Source organism: Heptranchias perlo, chromosome 8, assembly GCF_035084215.1.
Source record: "Heptranchias perlo isolate sHepPer1 chromosome 8, sHepPer1.hap1, whole genome shotgun sequence".
Taxonomy (NCBI): Eukaryota; Metazoa; Chordata; class Chondrichthyes; order Hexanchiformes; family Hexanchidae; genus Heptranchias; species Heptranchias perlo.
In genome coordinates this window covers 68,060,551-68,076,204 of record NC_090332.1, presented here as the reverse complement: position 1 = coordinate 68,076,204, position 15,654 = coordinate 68,060,551, and the positions used below count along the sequence as shown (strand labels likewise).

At 40.8% G+C, this 15,654-nt stretch overlaps 1 protein-coding gene across 1 annotated transcript in view; it reads right to left on the bottom strand.

Annotated features, from left to right (window-relative positions):
* map3k4 (mitogen-activated protein kinase kinase kinase 4) overlaps positions 1–15,654 on the bottom strand; it is a 180,241-nt gene that overhangs the window by 11,261 nt on the left and 153,326 nt on the right. The window contains exons 20-23 of the mRNA XM_067989234.1: positions 7,385–7,576; positions 5,566–5,636; positions 3,691–3,807; positions 2,478–2,637 (exon numbers count right to left, since the gene is read on the bottom strand). Coding sequence (XP_067845335.1) covers positions 2,478–2,637; positions 3,691–3,807; positions 5,566–5,636; positions 7,385–7,576 — 540 coding nt within the window. The remainder of the gene's footprint in view (positions 1–2,477; positions 2,638–3,690; positions 3,808–5,565; positions 5,637–7,384; positions 7,577–15,654) is intronic.

Sequence of the window (15,654 nt, the reverse complement as noted above, 5' to 3'; positions counted from 1 at the left end):
GGGAATCAGCTCACTTTACAGAAGGATGTCCAGCAAGTGGCCCCAGAATATAAACAGTCTGCTTAAAGACAGCAAATGAATATACATTCTCCATCAGCACGAATCTTATTTCAAACTCTTGCAGACGTTGAGTCTACTTTGCTCAGATATACATACTTGATAATGGTGTACTGCCACTGTTCATATGCCAGCTCAGGCACAGTAAGTTGGTGGGTCACAAGTCCCAGGCTTGATCCTAGGTTTGTGCTGAAGCAGCTGATCTAAGCCCAGGTGGTACTGGTGCTACAATTGGTCTCAGTGCCTACAGGCTAGTGGTAGTGGTGGTGGGGGGGGGTTAGGAACATGGATAACAGGTGAGGGTAGGATCAGGCTCAATTGTGATTTTGATGCTAGTCTATGCTGAGTTAGCTTATCTCAGTTGGGTTATAATTGGCCTCATGGCCCTGGAACAGGGGAAGAAAAAAAAAATTAGCCAGGATTCCCACGTGATGCTCCTGCAGCAAAATAGTCATAGGGGACGCAAAATGATGGACAAGTTGGCACAGGAGTATTCCGGGTGGTGTTGGACTGGTTGTCATAAAACCGGCATCAATGTCAGAGCAAATTGCAACAGTCTTTAAGCAATGGTCAACTTCAGATGAAATCATCCCACTGCAGATAATTTTGCAGTGCTATTGTGTTGAGTAAAGAGAGATCATGGCAGAGTGAAAGAATGGCAGACTACAGGTTCTCACAGCACCATCATAAACAATAAGTTACTATTAGGAGTTTACATCGGTGTGTGTGTGCGGGGGGGGGGGCGGGGCGATGGGACAATACTTCAGTAGGATGGGATGAGTTCAAGAAAACCAAAAAATAAATCAGGTCAGTCGGTTGGGAACAATTTGATCTTTTGCCAAAAATGTTCAAGCTCTACTATCAAAGCATTTAATAATAACATTCCTTGAGGAGATTCAAGGTTGTGCTCTGATTGTATTATCCAGAATTATTTGGTCAACAGTGTTTGCATTACAAAAGATTCAGGCCAACAGTCACTAAAGATTGTATTAGATTGTGTTAATAAATCAGCCACAATACTTATTGCAATACAGTATGTTACAGTATAGCTGTGCTGAATATTTATTTGCTGCATCTCGTTTTGTCAAAATTGACTGAAGACAAGAAGTTAATCCTACCAGCTTTAGCACCTTTGTAATCTGTTCTGATTGAATTTCTTGGTTTATAATGGCACTGAATGAATAACTATAGCCCATAACCAATCTCTAAATTGCCCCTTATCCTTAGGCAGACAGATTCCTCATTGCTTTGCAATGAGACGCCAGATGGTGTTTTGCCTGATTTTAATGGGTTGATGGCAAATGTTCTCAACCTCCCGAGACAGCACAGTTATGTTGCTGCCAAAATGGTGGTCATGAAGTTACACGCTGAGGATTGCCATTTCATGAATATGGGGCATTGTATGGTCTCCACTAGAGAAAGTAGGTGTACAGTATGTGAAGAATGCCTCTGCCACTAATTCTTACAAGAGGTTTGGGTACAATTCTTCTCACACACTCAACGAAACACACTCCTGTATACTGAAAGCACACATTAGGCACCTTGTTAAATTGAACCTTCTAAGTACAATTCCAGTTTTTTTTGTGCAGATACATTAAGCTATAACAGTCGTACGTTCACATTTGGCCCTTTCTTCACTAAGTACTTTTAAACATCTACTTAAAAAAAGTGGCTACTGCTTCTTTAAATGAGCTTCACCTCTGATACTAAAGGGTGCCTTCCACTGGAACTATTTTAGCCCAGACAACTGATCTTACCAGTCAGAATTAGCCAATCTGCTTTAGCCACTTAGGTATTTAGCTCAAAATATTACTCCAGCAATGTTAGCATTTTTTAATCCCAACATCTAGCTCTTTAGTTAAAATTACATAAACCAGTTATAACGGATCTGTGGATAGATTAGTACTGACTTGTCATTTAACAAACAAAAACTGATCCAACATCTAAATCCCTTATCAAAACGCACATTTTTAATTTAGCGCCTTCATAACTCAGAAGGAGATTTAACTCGTCTATGAGCTGCTGTATAGATTCTTTCCAAAGTGCACAAATAAGGAAAGATATCAGATCCTAATCCAAATCCATGCCTTATATTAGGATTTACTGACTGTCTTTCACCTCCAGCAGAAATTGGTTCACGTAATCATTAATTTATTGCAAACCTAAACAAGTCTCCTTTGTGGTCTGCGGGAAAGGAAACCCAATTTATTCCAGCTCATCGCCCTCAGCACCATCCTGTTGGTTGATAATGATCAGCACTTACATTAATTAAAAACTACTGCTCTCTGACTTATACATCATTCAATGTCACATTTAATTATGTTCTAAATATGCTTCCATAGTTTGTAACAATACAGAAAAATAGTAGCCGAGATTAGCTTGCTCTACAGGATCAACCTGCTTTTTTGTGAACACATTACCCTTGATATCTCGGTGCACAATTCCATGTTCATGTAGTACATTGATAGCAGTGGTGATCTGCTTGGTGTACAATCGGATTACATGCTCCTGCAGACCCAGCCTAGCCACCTCTTCGAGTGTGCCTTCATCACAGTACTCCATGAAGATGTACATTTCTTCCTGATCCAAAGATAGACACCATGTTCAATATGTAAGGTGGCTGTACGGCATCCAAATATTTAGAGACGTAACAAACATTACATTTAATCACAAGAAACACACGCATACAAGCTTAAAGGGCAACTGTATTTAGGGGAGAGGAACTACTTTTAATCTAAAGTACAGATTCCAGAAAGACAAGTAAATGAATGGATACTTCTGAGGGTGATTGTGCAATGTAGCTGGGAGTAGCTCTCACAGGGAAGGTCATTGCATGCCCACAGCCATGATTTTCGTCCATTAATGTTAATAGGAAGAAACCCACAGGCTCCATGAGAACACAGTTCCCTGTTGGTAGTGCAAGATTGGCCCATTTCTGTTTTTGAAAGTAAAAACGCAGCCATGTCCAGTGTAAACAGCAAGAAACCTGCCTTGGGTCCAGCTCCTGTTTCTATTGGATTTTCAGCTGTGCTAAAGTACAATTTGCAATCCAGGAGTGGAAAGGATGCAGGCTTAATGACAAGTCAATAGTTATTAAACCACAGGACAGAGATCATAACATTGATTTGGAACAAAATGCTGTTATATGAAATTTATGGGAGTGTGAGGGAAGGAAAACACACACCATTTAGTTTGTATAATTGGACTTAGTTATCAGCCTTTACAAAAGAAGCAAGTCTAGGAACGTACACACAAAGAAGCTGTCATTAATTTGTTACACAAGTTGACTGCAATTCTACTTTGCTAAAACTTCATCTATGGCCAGGGAGCAGAATGAGGGCTCAATTATTCCTTTACATTCAGGTGTGTTCTGCCGATCGCCACTGTCCAGTCCTGGCAGCCTAAGACATTAGCCCAAGCATCTTTGGTAAATATTCCTATTTAAAATATTTTCTGAACTGAGACAGCAAGTTTAACCATGAGTCAATAAATTATAAAAGGACTCTGTCTCCTCTGCCTTTTATACAATAAAATGCTACCTCAATACTTTGCAGTATTGAAGGAAATCAAAGCAAATATCTTTTCACTGCAAAATTTGAACCAGTGTGATTGGAAAGCGTTTGAATTACTTACCCTGTGAAGTTCTACACCGAAATATCGAACCAGGTTTGGATGTTTGATACCTTCAAAAATTTTCAATTCATCTGCTGTCTCCTTGATTGTTTTATGATCATTTGGCTGAAATCTGATCTATAGATATCAAGGACATCAAAATGTAATCTCAGTATTAAAGAAAGAAAAACTTACATTTATATAATGCCTTTCACAACCTCAGGATGTCCTAAAGCACTTTACAGCCAATGAAATACCTTTTTTAAAAAAAAGTACAGTCACTGTTGTAATGTACAAGTTCCCAATGCAGGGACCGAGTAGATTATTTACTATTTGCAAATGGAAAGAGTGAATAGTCATTGCTTGCATGCTGTTCAATTTCTCACTGGCCTATGGTATCCTTTTGTTATCCTTCCTTCCAATGGTTAGGATCGGACAGTGGATCGATGACAAGATCAAAGACTGTTCAACCTAGCAGCCTGGACTGGGGCTGGGATTGGAGTTACCCACACCAGTGCTGCTGGAGTGCAGGGTATGAACATGGACTAGACTATGCAAACAGGAGTGGAGAGCAATCGAAAGGGGACTACAACAGAGTGAGATGGACTCTGGGAACAGATCAGCGTTTGGAAACATTAAAGAAAAATGAAGCAATAAAATGCTAACTTATTGTATTCCTGTGGAGTACAAGAACAGCTCAAGATTTCCGATCAGATCAGATCAGATCTCTATGCCGGGCTCGGACATAGGGGGAAGTGCATGTAGTTGGACGTATCAAGGGCCGGTGCTGATAGCAGTGCCCGGTGGTACCTCCCAGATAAGGAGAGGAGGGTACGATAGAACAGAGTGTGAGACAATGGAACGGAAGGGGATACAACAACAACTTGCATTTATATAGCGCCTTTAATGTAGTAAAACGTCCCAAGGCATTTCATAGGAGCGCTATCGAACAAAGTTTGACACCGAGCCATAAGAGATATTAGGACAGGTGGTCACAGAGGTAGGTTTTAAGAAGCGTCTTAAAGGAGGAGAGGCACGGAGAAGTTTAGGGTGAGAATTCCAGAGCTTAGAGCCTAGGGAGTTGAAGGCATGGCAGCCAATGATGGAGTGATGAAAATTGGGGACGCGCAAAAGGCCAGAATTGGGGGAGTGCCGAGATCTCAGAGGGTTGTAGGGCTGCAGGAGGTTACAGATATGAGGAGGGGCGAGGCCATGGAGGGATTTGGAAAGAAGGATGAGAATTTTAAAGTCGAGGCGTTGCCAACGTTGCGAGCATAGGCATGATGGGTGAACGGGGCTTGGTGGGAGTTAGGATATGTGCAGCAGTGTTGAATGAGCTCAGGTTTACGGAGAGTGCAAGGTGGGAGAGCCTACACAACAACAAACGGAGGCTACCATAGAATAGACTTGGATTGGATCCTGGGGCTGGAGCACAAGGACAGAGAGACCTGTTGCAGGGGATTTAAAAAGCAAAGGTGAAGTCGCAAGAAAAACATTTAATTTCCAGCTAGAAACGGATTTCCTTGTAATATTTCTGATTTTTATAAGAACAAAAATTACAATTCATTTTGGAATGGACTCATATTAATGCAATTAGAGCAATGCTTTCGAAGAGGGAGCAAAAAAAAAGTTTGAATTCTACAAGGGCCGAAAGGGAATAAATGTCAGGAGATTTTCTGTATTTGAGTGTTGCTGTTATTCTGATTTCTAAACAGCTCTGGAAAACATATCCCAGTGCGTGTGGAAGGGGGTTTGTTTTTTCTAGTACATAGTGATGCATTGTGTGCTACATGGCATCCCGCTCCAGGTGTTATAAGATTGTACATCGCCAGACTCTGTGCAATGCTACAGCTTATACTTAGAAAGTAACTTTCCCTAAAAACAAAAAACACTTACTTCCTTCATTGCCATTAGCTCTCCAGTGTCAACATTTATACATGTGTACACTTTCCCATACTGTCCTTCACCTGGAGAAACAAAGAATATTGTTGTTATATGAATGCCAATAGTCTTAGATAGCACTGAGTGGGAGAGACGGCCTAGCTTTCTTACAAATAGCTTGGTTTATTATATTCAAGAGAAGCAGACTTTACCAGGAGGGGGAATATTATACTTAAGACATTCGCCCAATCCACCGTCTTAACTGAAGTCACCATTTTATACAAATCAAAATCTTTAAAACTCAAATAATGCAACATTTTGTTTACAAGAGCATCAAGCTGATTTTATTCACCTACATCACACAAAGGACGATTGTGTGAACCCAAGACAATACGGCAAAGTTGAATGCTACTTCAATAGATGTCACCAACTACTGCATGAAAATTCATACAAAAAATGTCTAATCTAATTTATGCTAGTCTAATTCTTTGCTAGTCAAATGCTTTGTCCTTTCAAGCCACAACTAAAAAGTCGCTTTTTTTTGTTCGATATTTAAGTATGAAGATACATTGCAGTTATAACGACAGTGAAACTAACAAATAAAATAAGGTGCATTTATAACTCAGATTCTACTCCCAAGTACAATTAAGGCTTGTGCGTTTCTTGGAAAGTAACAGCACTTTAAAACCTAGCAGTTTGATGCACATCAAATTCATAGAGGCTTAGCACACTTAATGAGCAACCATTTTATAAATCACTATTTGCATCAATAGGTGTGGGTCGACCACCTCAGGTAAACAAGGGCCAGGCAAGTTTTCTGTTCAAGCTCATGCTGCATCAAGCAACAAAGAGCAGTTTTGATTTCACCTTTATTAAAATTTGAGCACAATACTGAGCAATAGAAAACCAGACTAGACAGTTATGCAACAGGTCAAATTTAAACCTTTGCTTTGAGAGCCATACTGGTGCAGAGATTATCTGACCTTGAGGAATTTAATAGAAGAAAGTGAAAACAACCGGTTGTTTTTCATAAATAGAAACAGAAAATGCTGGAAATGCACAGTGTGTTAAGAGTAAAAATAGGTCAACATTTTGGCCATTTCTGATGAATTCCAGCCAAAACATTTCTCTTTCAGATGCTGATCAACAAGTTTTGCATTTCCAGTATTTCTGTTGTCATGTCAGATTTCCACCATTCACTGTTCTTTTTTTTACTTCTACAGTTTGCTTTTCTCAACTACTGATCCTTTTTCCCTTATATAAAGCAAAGACATGAAGTTCATTCACTTTCCTAAACACACCGTAGCAGATCCTGAGTTGAGATCTTGTGTCATGCAATAGGCGATTGGTAAGAAATAAATATTTTTTAAAAAATTGCTGCTACTATGGAACCACATTGACGAGGAAGGTCCTCGGTTTGAGCCACGGCAAGCGTGTGAAGTTAGCTGATCTCCGCTGAGTCAACAGTAGGATTGTTGCAATTGGCTTGAACCTCCTTGGGCTGGGTTTGCACTGATCACTATTCTGTGCTTCTTGCTTAAAAAGTGAAAGTGCCGTATGGATGTCACAATGAGACCAGGCTCAGCTGTGATTCCCTCCATGGTGAAATATCCTGCTCACTCACACTCTAGTTTCAAACATTTAGAATTGTCACTTGGGGCAAAGCACAGAGGACTACCATCACCTGTGGGACCGAGCCCTGGCACGAGTCAGTAGCCCAAGAGAAATGAGGAGAACATTGATTTTTTTTTGCTAAACATAATTTTCTAGTTTCTGTACATGAGAACCGTGTAAATTAAAACCTTACTTATTATATCCAGAACTCCGACATTACCTATTTTATTTCCTCTCTGCCATTTAAATGTCACTTTTCTTAATCCAACTTGCATGACATTATCATAAGATTTAGGAATGTCGCAGACTTGACCAATTATATTCTTTTGCTTCATCTGCCGGTTCTGTTGCTCCTCAAAGGATTTAATTGACTTGCGGACAGTGTCAATTCGACTCTGTTTGGCAGCTATATCTAGAAAATTAAACACACATACGTTCAATTTATAATGTACACAAACAAATGACGTCCTACAGTAATGAGTGAGATTTTCTTGTTCTTCTCTCCCACTGTGCAAACTGCCTGTATTAGACACTTGTAAATTAAGTAACATTTCCTAAATAAAATGCCCCAATTCTTATTTAAATTTGCTGCTGTGTTTCACAGATTTAAACCTATTTCATGGAAACTGTGGTTCCTCTGGAGCTTGTCAGCTGTTCTCAAACTAATCATCACTACCTACTTTATGAAGGGAATGGGGAAAGAAAAAGTAGAGATGGATACAAGACAGAGATACAGGTATCAAGGCTGAGAGGAAATACTGGACCACTGAAGATTGGGAGTCAGATGGACAGGTTTCCAACAACTGAGTGAAGAAATGCACTGCATGGTGTGACACTGAACTGGCCAGAACAGGGAAAGTTCTCGTTCTGATCCTTGATGTATGCTAAGTTAACCGATCTCAGCTACGAGACGAGCAAGGTTCTTGCATTTGCTTCAGAGGGAAAACCGCCCAGGGATACTACTCCTGATCACTAAACAGCAACTCGTGCTGGAATCTAATTCAGTTGTGATGCCCCTGTGGTCAAACAACCCCTCACACACAACAGAACAGGCCCTTAGGCAACGTGGTAGAGGGCTGCTAACCCCTGTGGAACTATGCCTGACATAAGTCACCATCTTCATGAGGGGAGGAAAGAGAAAATTAAGAGAAAAAAATAATGAGTAAATCTGCCAGGAACGTTATGTGGTTAAGTTTGGTTAAAAGTACAGATTTAAGTGAACTTGTCAGGGAACACTCAAGAACATATCTAAGTCGAAGTACAACCACTACAAGTATTAATATAAAAGTAACAATGAGTCTTCCCGGATGGCTCAGCAAGTTTATCCAGTGAATAACAACCATTAAGGACCAAAACGTTCCCACATTCAATGCCCAGTCTGTGCTTAGTTAGTTGGTCTCAGCTGGGGCACTACAACTAGCTTAGTACCCTAGGTTAAAGGGAAAAATCGGACAAGATTCCTGCTCCTGAACACTATGCTGCAACTCCTGCATGAGGATGAAACGGACTAAAGACAAAATTAAATGCAAAATTGAGCAATAAGAGAGGACTTAAAACTGTAATGGGAGTCGTCTCCAGGCCTCCTGATAAGTAGCAATGAAGTGGCAGAATGTATTAATTCAGAGATTAGAGAGACTTGTAGCAAAAGGTGAGTTCTTCTAACGGGAAACTTTAATTTTCATGTAAATTGGGAAGAGCAGAGTAGCTCAAGTCAGAAAGGTAGTGAATTTCTTGAGTGCATTCAAGGTAGTTTTCTGGAGCAATATGTTCTAGAACCAAGAAGAAGATAGGCCATGCTAAATTTAGTAATGAGTTAGACTTAGTTAATAATCTAACAATAAGGGAACATTTATCTAACAGTGATTATGATATAATCAAATTCAATGTTAAGGTTTGAAAAGGAGAAACTTAACAGTTACCAAGATTCTAGATTTTGGTACAGCTAACTTTAATGGGATGAGACAGACTGACAACAGTAAACTGGTCAAAACTGTTACCGGGTAAAATTACAGACAAACAGTGAGAGGTATTCAAAGAATAATTTAGATTAATACAGGACCAGTATATACCCCTAAGTGGCAAGAGCTCTACTTATCAAATAAAACAGCCATGGTCGACAAAAAAGATGAGAGATAACATAAGACTAAAGGAAAGAGCATGTAACAGTGCAAACAATGGTGCAGATCCAGGGGACTGGGGGAGAAATAAAGAACAGCAAAGGAAGACAAAAAAATAGTAAGAGCTGCAAAAAAGAATACAAAAAGAAACTTACTAGGGATATCAAGATTAACACAAAACATTTTAACAATTATATTAAAAGAAAGAGGATAGTCAAGGGTAATGTGGACCCTTTTAAAAAAGATGCAAGTAATATTGCAAATGAAAGTAAGGAAATGGCAGACTTGTTGAATAATTACATTGTGTCAATGTTCACAGCAGAGGAAGAGGATAATATTTCTAACATTCTAGGGAAACTAATAATGAATCAAGGACTGGAACTCACTAAAGTTAACGTATGCAAGAAAACTGTTAGAAAACATTTTTTTTATTATTTGTTCATGGGATGTGGGCGTCGCTGGCGAGGCCAGCATTTATTGCCCATCCCTAATTGCCCTTGAGAAGGTGGTGGTGAGCCGCCTTCTTGAACCGCTGCAATCCGTGTGGTGAAGGTTCTCCCACAGTGCTGTTAGGAAGGGAGTGCCAGGATTTTGACCCAGCGACGATGAAGGAACGGCGATATATTTCCAAGTCGGGATGGTGTGTGACTTGGAGGGGAACGTGCAGGTGGTGGTGTTCCCATGTGCCTGCTGCTCTTGTCCTTCTAGGTGGTAGAGGTCGCAGGTTTGGGAGGTGCTGTCGAAGAAGCCTTGGCGAGTTGCTGCAGTGCATCCTGTGAATGGTACACACTGCAGCCACTGTGCGCCGGTGGTGAAGGGGGTAAATATTTAGGGTGGTGGATGGGGTGCCAATCAAGCGGGCTGCTTTGTCCTGGATGATGTCGAGCTTCTTGAGTGTTGTTGGGGCTGCACTCATCCAGGCAAGTGGAAATAATGGCACTAAAGACTGACAAATCCCCAGGACCTGATGGTTTCCACCACAGGGTTTTAAAGGAAGTAGGTGAGGAAATTGCAGATGCTTTAGTCATAATCTTCCAAAGCGCTCTCGATTCAGGAATTGTCCCTTTAGATTGGAAAATTGCAAATGTAACTCCATTATTTAAGAAAGGTGAGAGATGCAAACCAGGAAATTATAGACCTGTTAGTCTAACATCTATTGTGGGTAAGTTATTGGAATCTATAATTAAGAAGTGACTGAGCTGATTAGAGAGAGCCAAGTTGGATTTGTAACGGGTAGGTCATGTCTAACGAACCTAATTGAATTTTTCGAGGAAGTAACTGAAGTAGGAGACGGGAATGTCTATGGATGTAGTTTATCTGGATTTCCAGAAGGCATTCGATAAGGTACCACATAAGAGATTATTAGCTAAAATTAAAGCTCACGGAATTAAAGGCAAAATATAGACTTGGTTAGGAGATTGGTTAGACAGTAGAGTTGGGATAATGGGTATGTACTCTAATTGGAAGGAAGTGATGAGTGGTGTTCCACAAGGGTCATGTATAGGGGCCTCAACTATTCACTATATTTATTAATGACTTAGATAACAAAATAGAAAGCCATATATCCAAGTTTGCCGATGAGACAGATTGGTGGCATAGTAAATGGTGTAGATGGGAGCATAAAATTGCAAAGAGACAGTGATAGATTAAGTGAGTGGGCAAAGCTATGGCAGATGGATTTCAATGCAGGCAAGTGTGAGATCATCCATTTTGGATCAAAAAAGGATAGATCCGAGTATTTTTTAAATGGTGAAAAGCTAGAAACAGTGGAGGTACAAAGTGACATAACCTTAAAATCAGAAACACTTCATGCAAAGGGTGGTAGAAGCGTGGAACTCTCTCCCACAAAAAGCAGTAGATGCTAGCTCAAATAATAAATTTAAAACTGAGATTGATAGATTTTTGCTAGCCAAGGGTGATAAAGGATATGGAGCCAAGGTGGGTCGATAGAGTCAGGATACAGATCAGTCGTGAATTCATTGAATGTCAGAACAGGCTCGAGGGGCTGAATGGCCTACTCCTGTTCCTATGTACCTAAATGTGGTTTTAGTAGTAACCAGCTGACACTCATCATCAAAGGTCACCTAAGAAAAATGGCCACTTGGTTGTGGTATTAGGTGGTGTCTGGTGCATATAGAACCATAACCCAGCAAGTAACCAAACACCTGGAGAAGGCGAGATGGAGAAAAATTGACCAGAAAAAAAAGCCCTAAGTTTTCACTCATTCATGGGATGTGGGCCAGCATTTATTGCCCATCCCTAATTGTTCTTGAGAAGGTGGTGGTGAGCCGCTTGCTAGGCCATTTCAAAGGTCAGTTAAGAATCAAGCACACTGCTGTGGGTCTGGAGTCACATATAGGCCAGACCAGGTAAGGAGGGCAGGTTTCCTTTCCTAAAAGGACATTAGTGAACCAGATGGGTTTTTACGACAATCTGGTAGTTTCAGTCACCATTACTGATACCAGCTTTTTATTCCAGATTTTCTTTAATTAACTGAATTTAAATAACCCAGCTGCCATGGTGGGATTTGAACTCATGCCTCCGGATTATTAGTCCAGGCCTCTAGACTACTAGTCCAGTAACATAACAGTTATGCTACGGCACCCTTAGACCACTGACACTCGGTAAAAGACGTTATAGCAAAATATAATCTTATTGATAGGCTGCTCTACTGGCAATTCAGTAGCAGTTTACAGAGCTGGCAGCTGGGATGGCAGCATGTTCATAAGATTATATTTTGTTGTAATTAAAGAAATATATCCAAAATTAGATTTCACTATATTGAAACACCACAAAGTTTAGGGGAAGTGAGGATTCAAGCCATAGTGCAAACAAAAACATTATTTTAAGCACCACTGGACTCAAAACATGAAGACAAAAGAGGAACAAGTGGCACCAGTTGGGATATACGAGACAGCCACTGGGAAACATAAAAAAGTAAAATGCAGGCAAGTGAAAATTTAGGAGGAAAGGTATGCTGATTGTGTCTAGGCTCTGTCTTTTTTATATAAAAAATGTCCTTTAAGTTTTTGTTTTACAATTAAAAGCTTCTCCACTAATCAAGACACTATTTTCATGAAGAAAATGGCTGGCTGATATTGTGTGTGTAGTTTCTATAGCGATGCACCACTCAAGAAATCACATTGATGTCACGTACACAATATCATGTAAAGTGACATGATGCATTTTTAGGAGATTACGGTGTTGTATCTCTGAACAAATGAAAAACAATTTACCACTTTTTCATGAAGATGTTTACGATCTCTATGTAACAAAGTTTAAAGAAAAAAGTTAATTTCAGCTTATTATATTCGTTACGCACCAGTTATACAATAACCTGCTGTGTACGCCATAAGTCACTAAATGCTGTTTCGGATTTTAACAATCACACCTATTTACTGACTCAATACTTTCTACAGTAAGCCAGTCAAGTAAATGAACGAACAGACAGACTTTTCTTGAAGTTTCCAGGACAGATCGCCAGTCTGTACTGAATGAGCTGATCTCAGCCATGGTACCAACTGGATACTACAATTGGCCTCAGCACTCCTGGGCTAGGGAATTGAGAGGGGGGTTGGGGGGGGGGGGGGGGGTGGAGAGAGGGGAAGGGAAAAGTAAGAAGGAGAAACTTGGCACGGTTCCTGCTCCTCGTCACTGTACAACCTTGTAGTAACAACCTCGTGTGGCAAGTCACGAATGTCTTTGAAAATCCAAATATACTACATCCAATGGTTCCCCTTTATCTACCCTGCTAGTTACATCCTCAAACAATTCTAATAGATTTGTCAAACACGATTTCCCTTTCATAAAACTGTGTTGACTCTGCCTAACCAGATTATGATTTTCTAAGTGCCCTGTTACTATGTCCTTAGATTATAGCATTTTCCCTACTACTGATGGCACACTAACTGGCCGAACTGGCCTATAGTTCCCTGTTTTCTCTCTCTCTCCTTTCTTGAATAGCAGGGTCACATTTGCTACCTTCCAATCCCACAGGAACCGTTCTAGAATCTAGGGAATTCTGGAAGATCAAAACCAATGCAGCCACCTCGTTTCAGCCAATGAGGTGATTGACCAGTGATCATGTTTCACTATTAGATATCCGAGATACTTTCTGGTGCAGGGTAAAGAGATTTATCATGGATCTAACCTGTGCTTTTATCCGAGTGATTACTGCTCATATAAGAACATAAATAAGAGCATGAGTAGGCCATACGACGCCTCGAGGCTGCTCTGCCCTTCAATAAGATCATGGCGGATCGTCTACCTCAACACCACTTTCCCGCTTTATCACCATAGAATGGCGGGACACAGGTTCAGAAAAGAATCATAGAAGGTTACAGCATGGAGGCCATTCAGCCCATCGAGTCCGCGCCAGCTCTATGCAAGAGCAATCCAGCCAGTCCCACACCCCCGCCCTTTCTAGGTAGCCCTGCAAATTTTTTCCTTTCAATTACTTATCCAATTCCCTTTTGAAGGTCATGATTGAATCTGCCTCCACCACCCCCTCAGGCAGTGCATTCCACATCCGAACCACTCGCAGTGTAAAAAAGATTTTCCTCATGTTACCTTTGGTGCTTTTGCCAATCACCTTAAATATATGTCCTCTGGTCCTTAACCCATCCACCAATGGGAACAGTTTCTCTCTATCTACTCTGCCTAGACCCTTCATGATTTTGAATACCTCTATCAAATCTCCTCACAACCGTCTCTGTGCCAAGGAGAACAACCCCAGCTTCTCCAGTCTATCCATGTAACTAAAGTCCCTCATCCATGGAATCATTCGAGTAAATCTCTTCTGCACCCTCTCTAAGGCCTTCACATCCTTCCTGAAATGTGGTGCCCAGAACTGGACACAATACTCCAATTGTGGCCGAACCAGTGTTTTATAAAGGTTCATCATGACTTCCATACTTTTGTACTCTATTTATAAAGCCCAGGATCCTATATGCTTTTTTAACCACTTTCGCAACCTGCCCTAAAACCTTCAATGATTTGTGCACATATACCCCCAGATATCTCTGTTCCTGTACCCCTTTTAGAGTTGTGCCCTCTAGTTTATATTGCATCTCCTCGTTCTTCCTACCGAAATGTATCACTTTGCATTTTTCTGCGTTAAATTTCATCTGCCACATGTGCGCCCATGCCTTCTTGAAGTCTATCACTATCCTCCTCACCTGTTTACTACCCTTCCAAGTTTTGTGACATCCAAAATTTGAAATTGTGCCATGTACACCCAAGTCCAAGTCATTAATATACTTCAAGAAAAGCAGTGGTCCAAGCACTGACTCCTGGGGAACACCACTGTACATCTCCCTCCAGTCCGAAAAACAACCGTTCACCACTATTCTGTTTCCTGTCCCTTAACCAATTCTGTATCCATGTTGCTATTGCCCCCTTTATTCCATGGGCCGCAATCTTGATAAGTCTACCGTGCAGCACTTTATCAAACGCCTTTTGAAAGTCCATATACACCACATCAACTGCATTGCCCTCATCTACCCTCTCTGTTACCTCACCAGAACGCTATCAGGTTAGTTAAACACGATTTGCCTTTAACAAATCAGTGTTGGTTTTCCATAATCAATCTACCCTCGTCCAAGTGACTGTTAATTCTGTCCCGGATTATCGTTTCTGAAAGTTTCCCCACCACCGAGGTTAAACTGACTGGCTTATAGTTGCTGGGTTTATCCTTACACCCTTTTTTGAACAAGGGTGTACCATTTGAAATTCTCCAGTCCTCTGGCACCACCCCCCGTATCTACGGATGTTTGGAAGATTATGGCCAGTACCTCCACAATTTCCACCCTTACTTCCCTCAGCAACCTAGGATGCATCCCATCCGGACCGGGTGACTTATCTACTTTAAGTACAGCTAGCCTTTCAAGTGCCTCTATCAATTTTTAAGCACATCCAATATCTCAACTATATCTTCCTTTACTGAGATTCTGGCAACATCATCTTCTTTGGTAAAGACAGATGCAAAGTACTCATTTTGTACCTCTGCCATCCCCTCTGCCTCCATGAGTAGATCTCCTTTATGGTCCCTAATCGGCCCCACCCCTCCTCTTACTATCCGTTTACTGTATATATGGCTGTAGAAGACGATTGGACTCCCTTTTATGTTGGCCACCAGTTTATTCTCATACTATCTCTTTGCCCCTCTTATTTCCTTTTCACTTCCTCTCTGAATTTTCTATATTCTGCCTGGTTCTCACTTGTGTTATCAACCTGACATCTGTCATACGCCCCTTTTTTCCGCTTCATCTTACTCTCTATCTCTTTTGTCATCCAGGGAGCTCTGGCTTTAGTTGCCCTACTTTTCTGCCTCTTGGGAATGTGCCTAGACTGTACCCGAACCATCTCCTCCTTA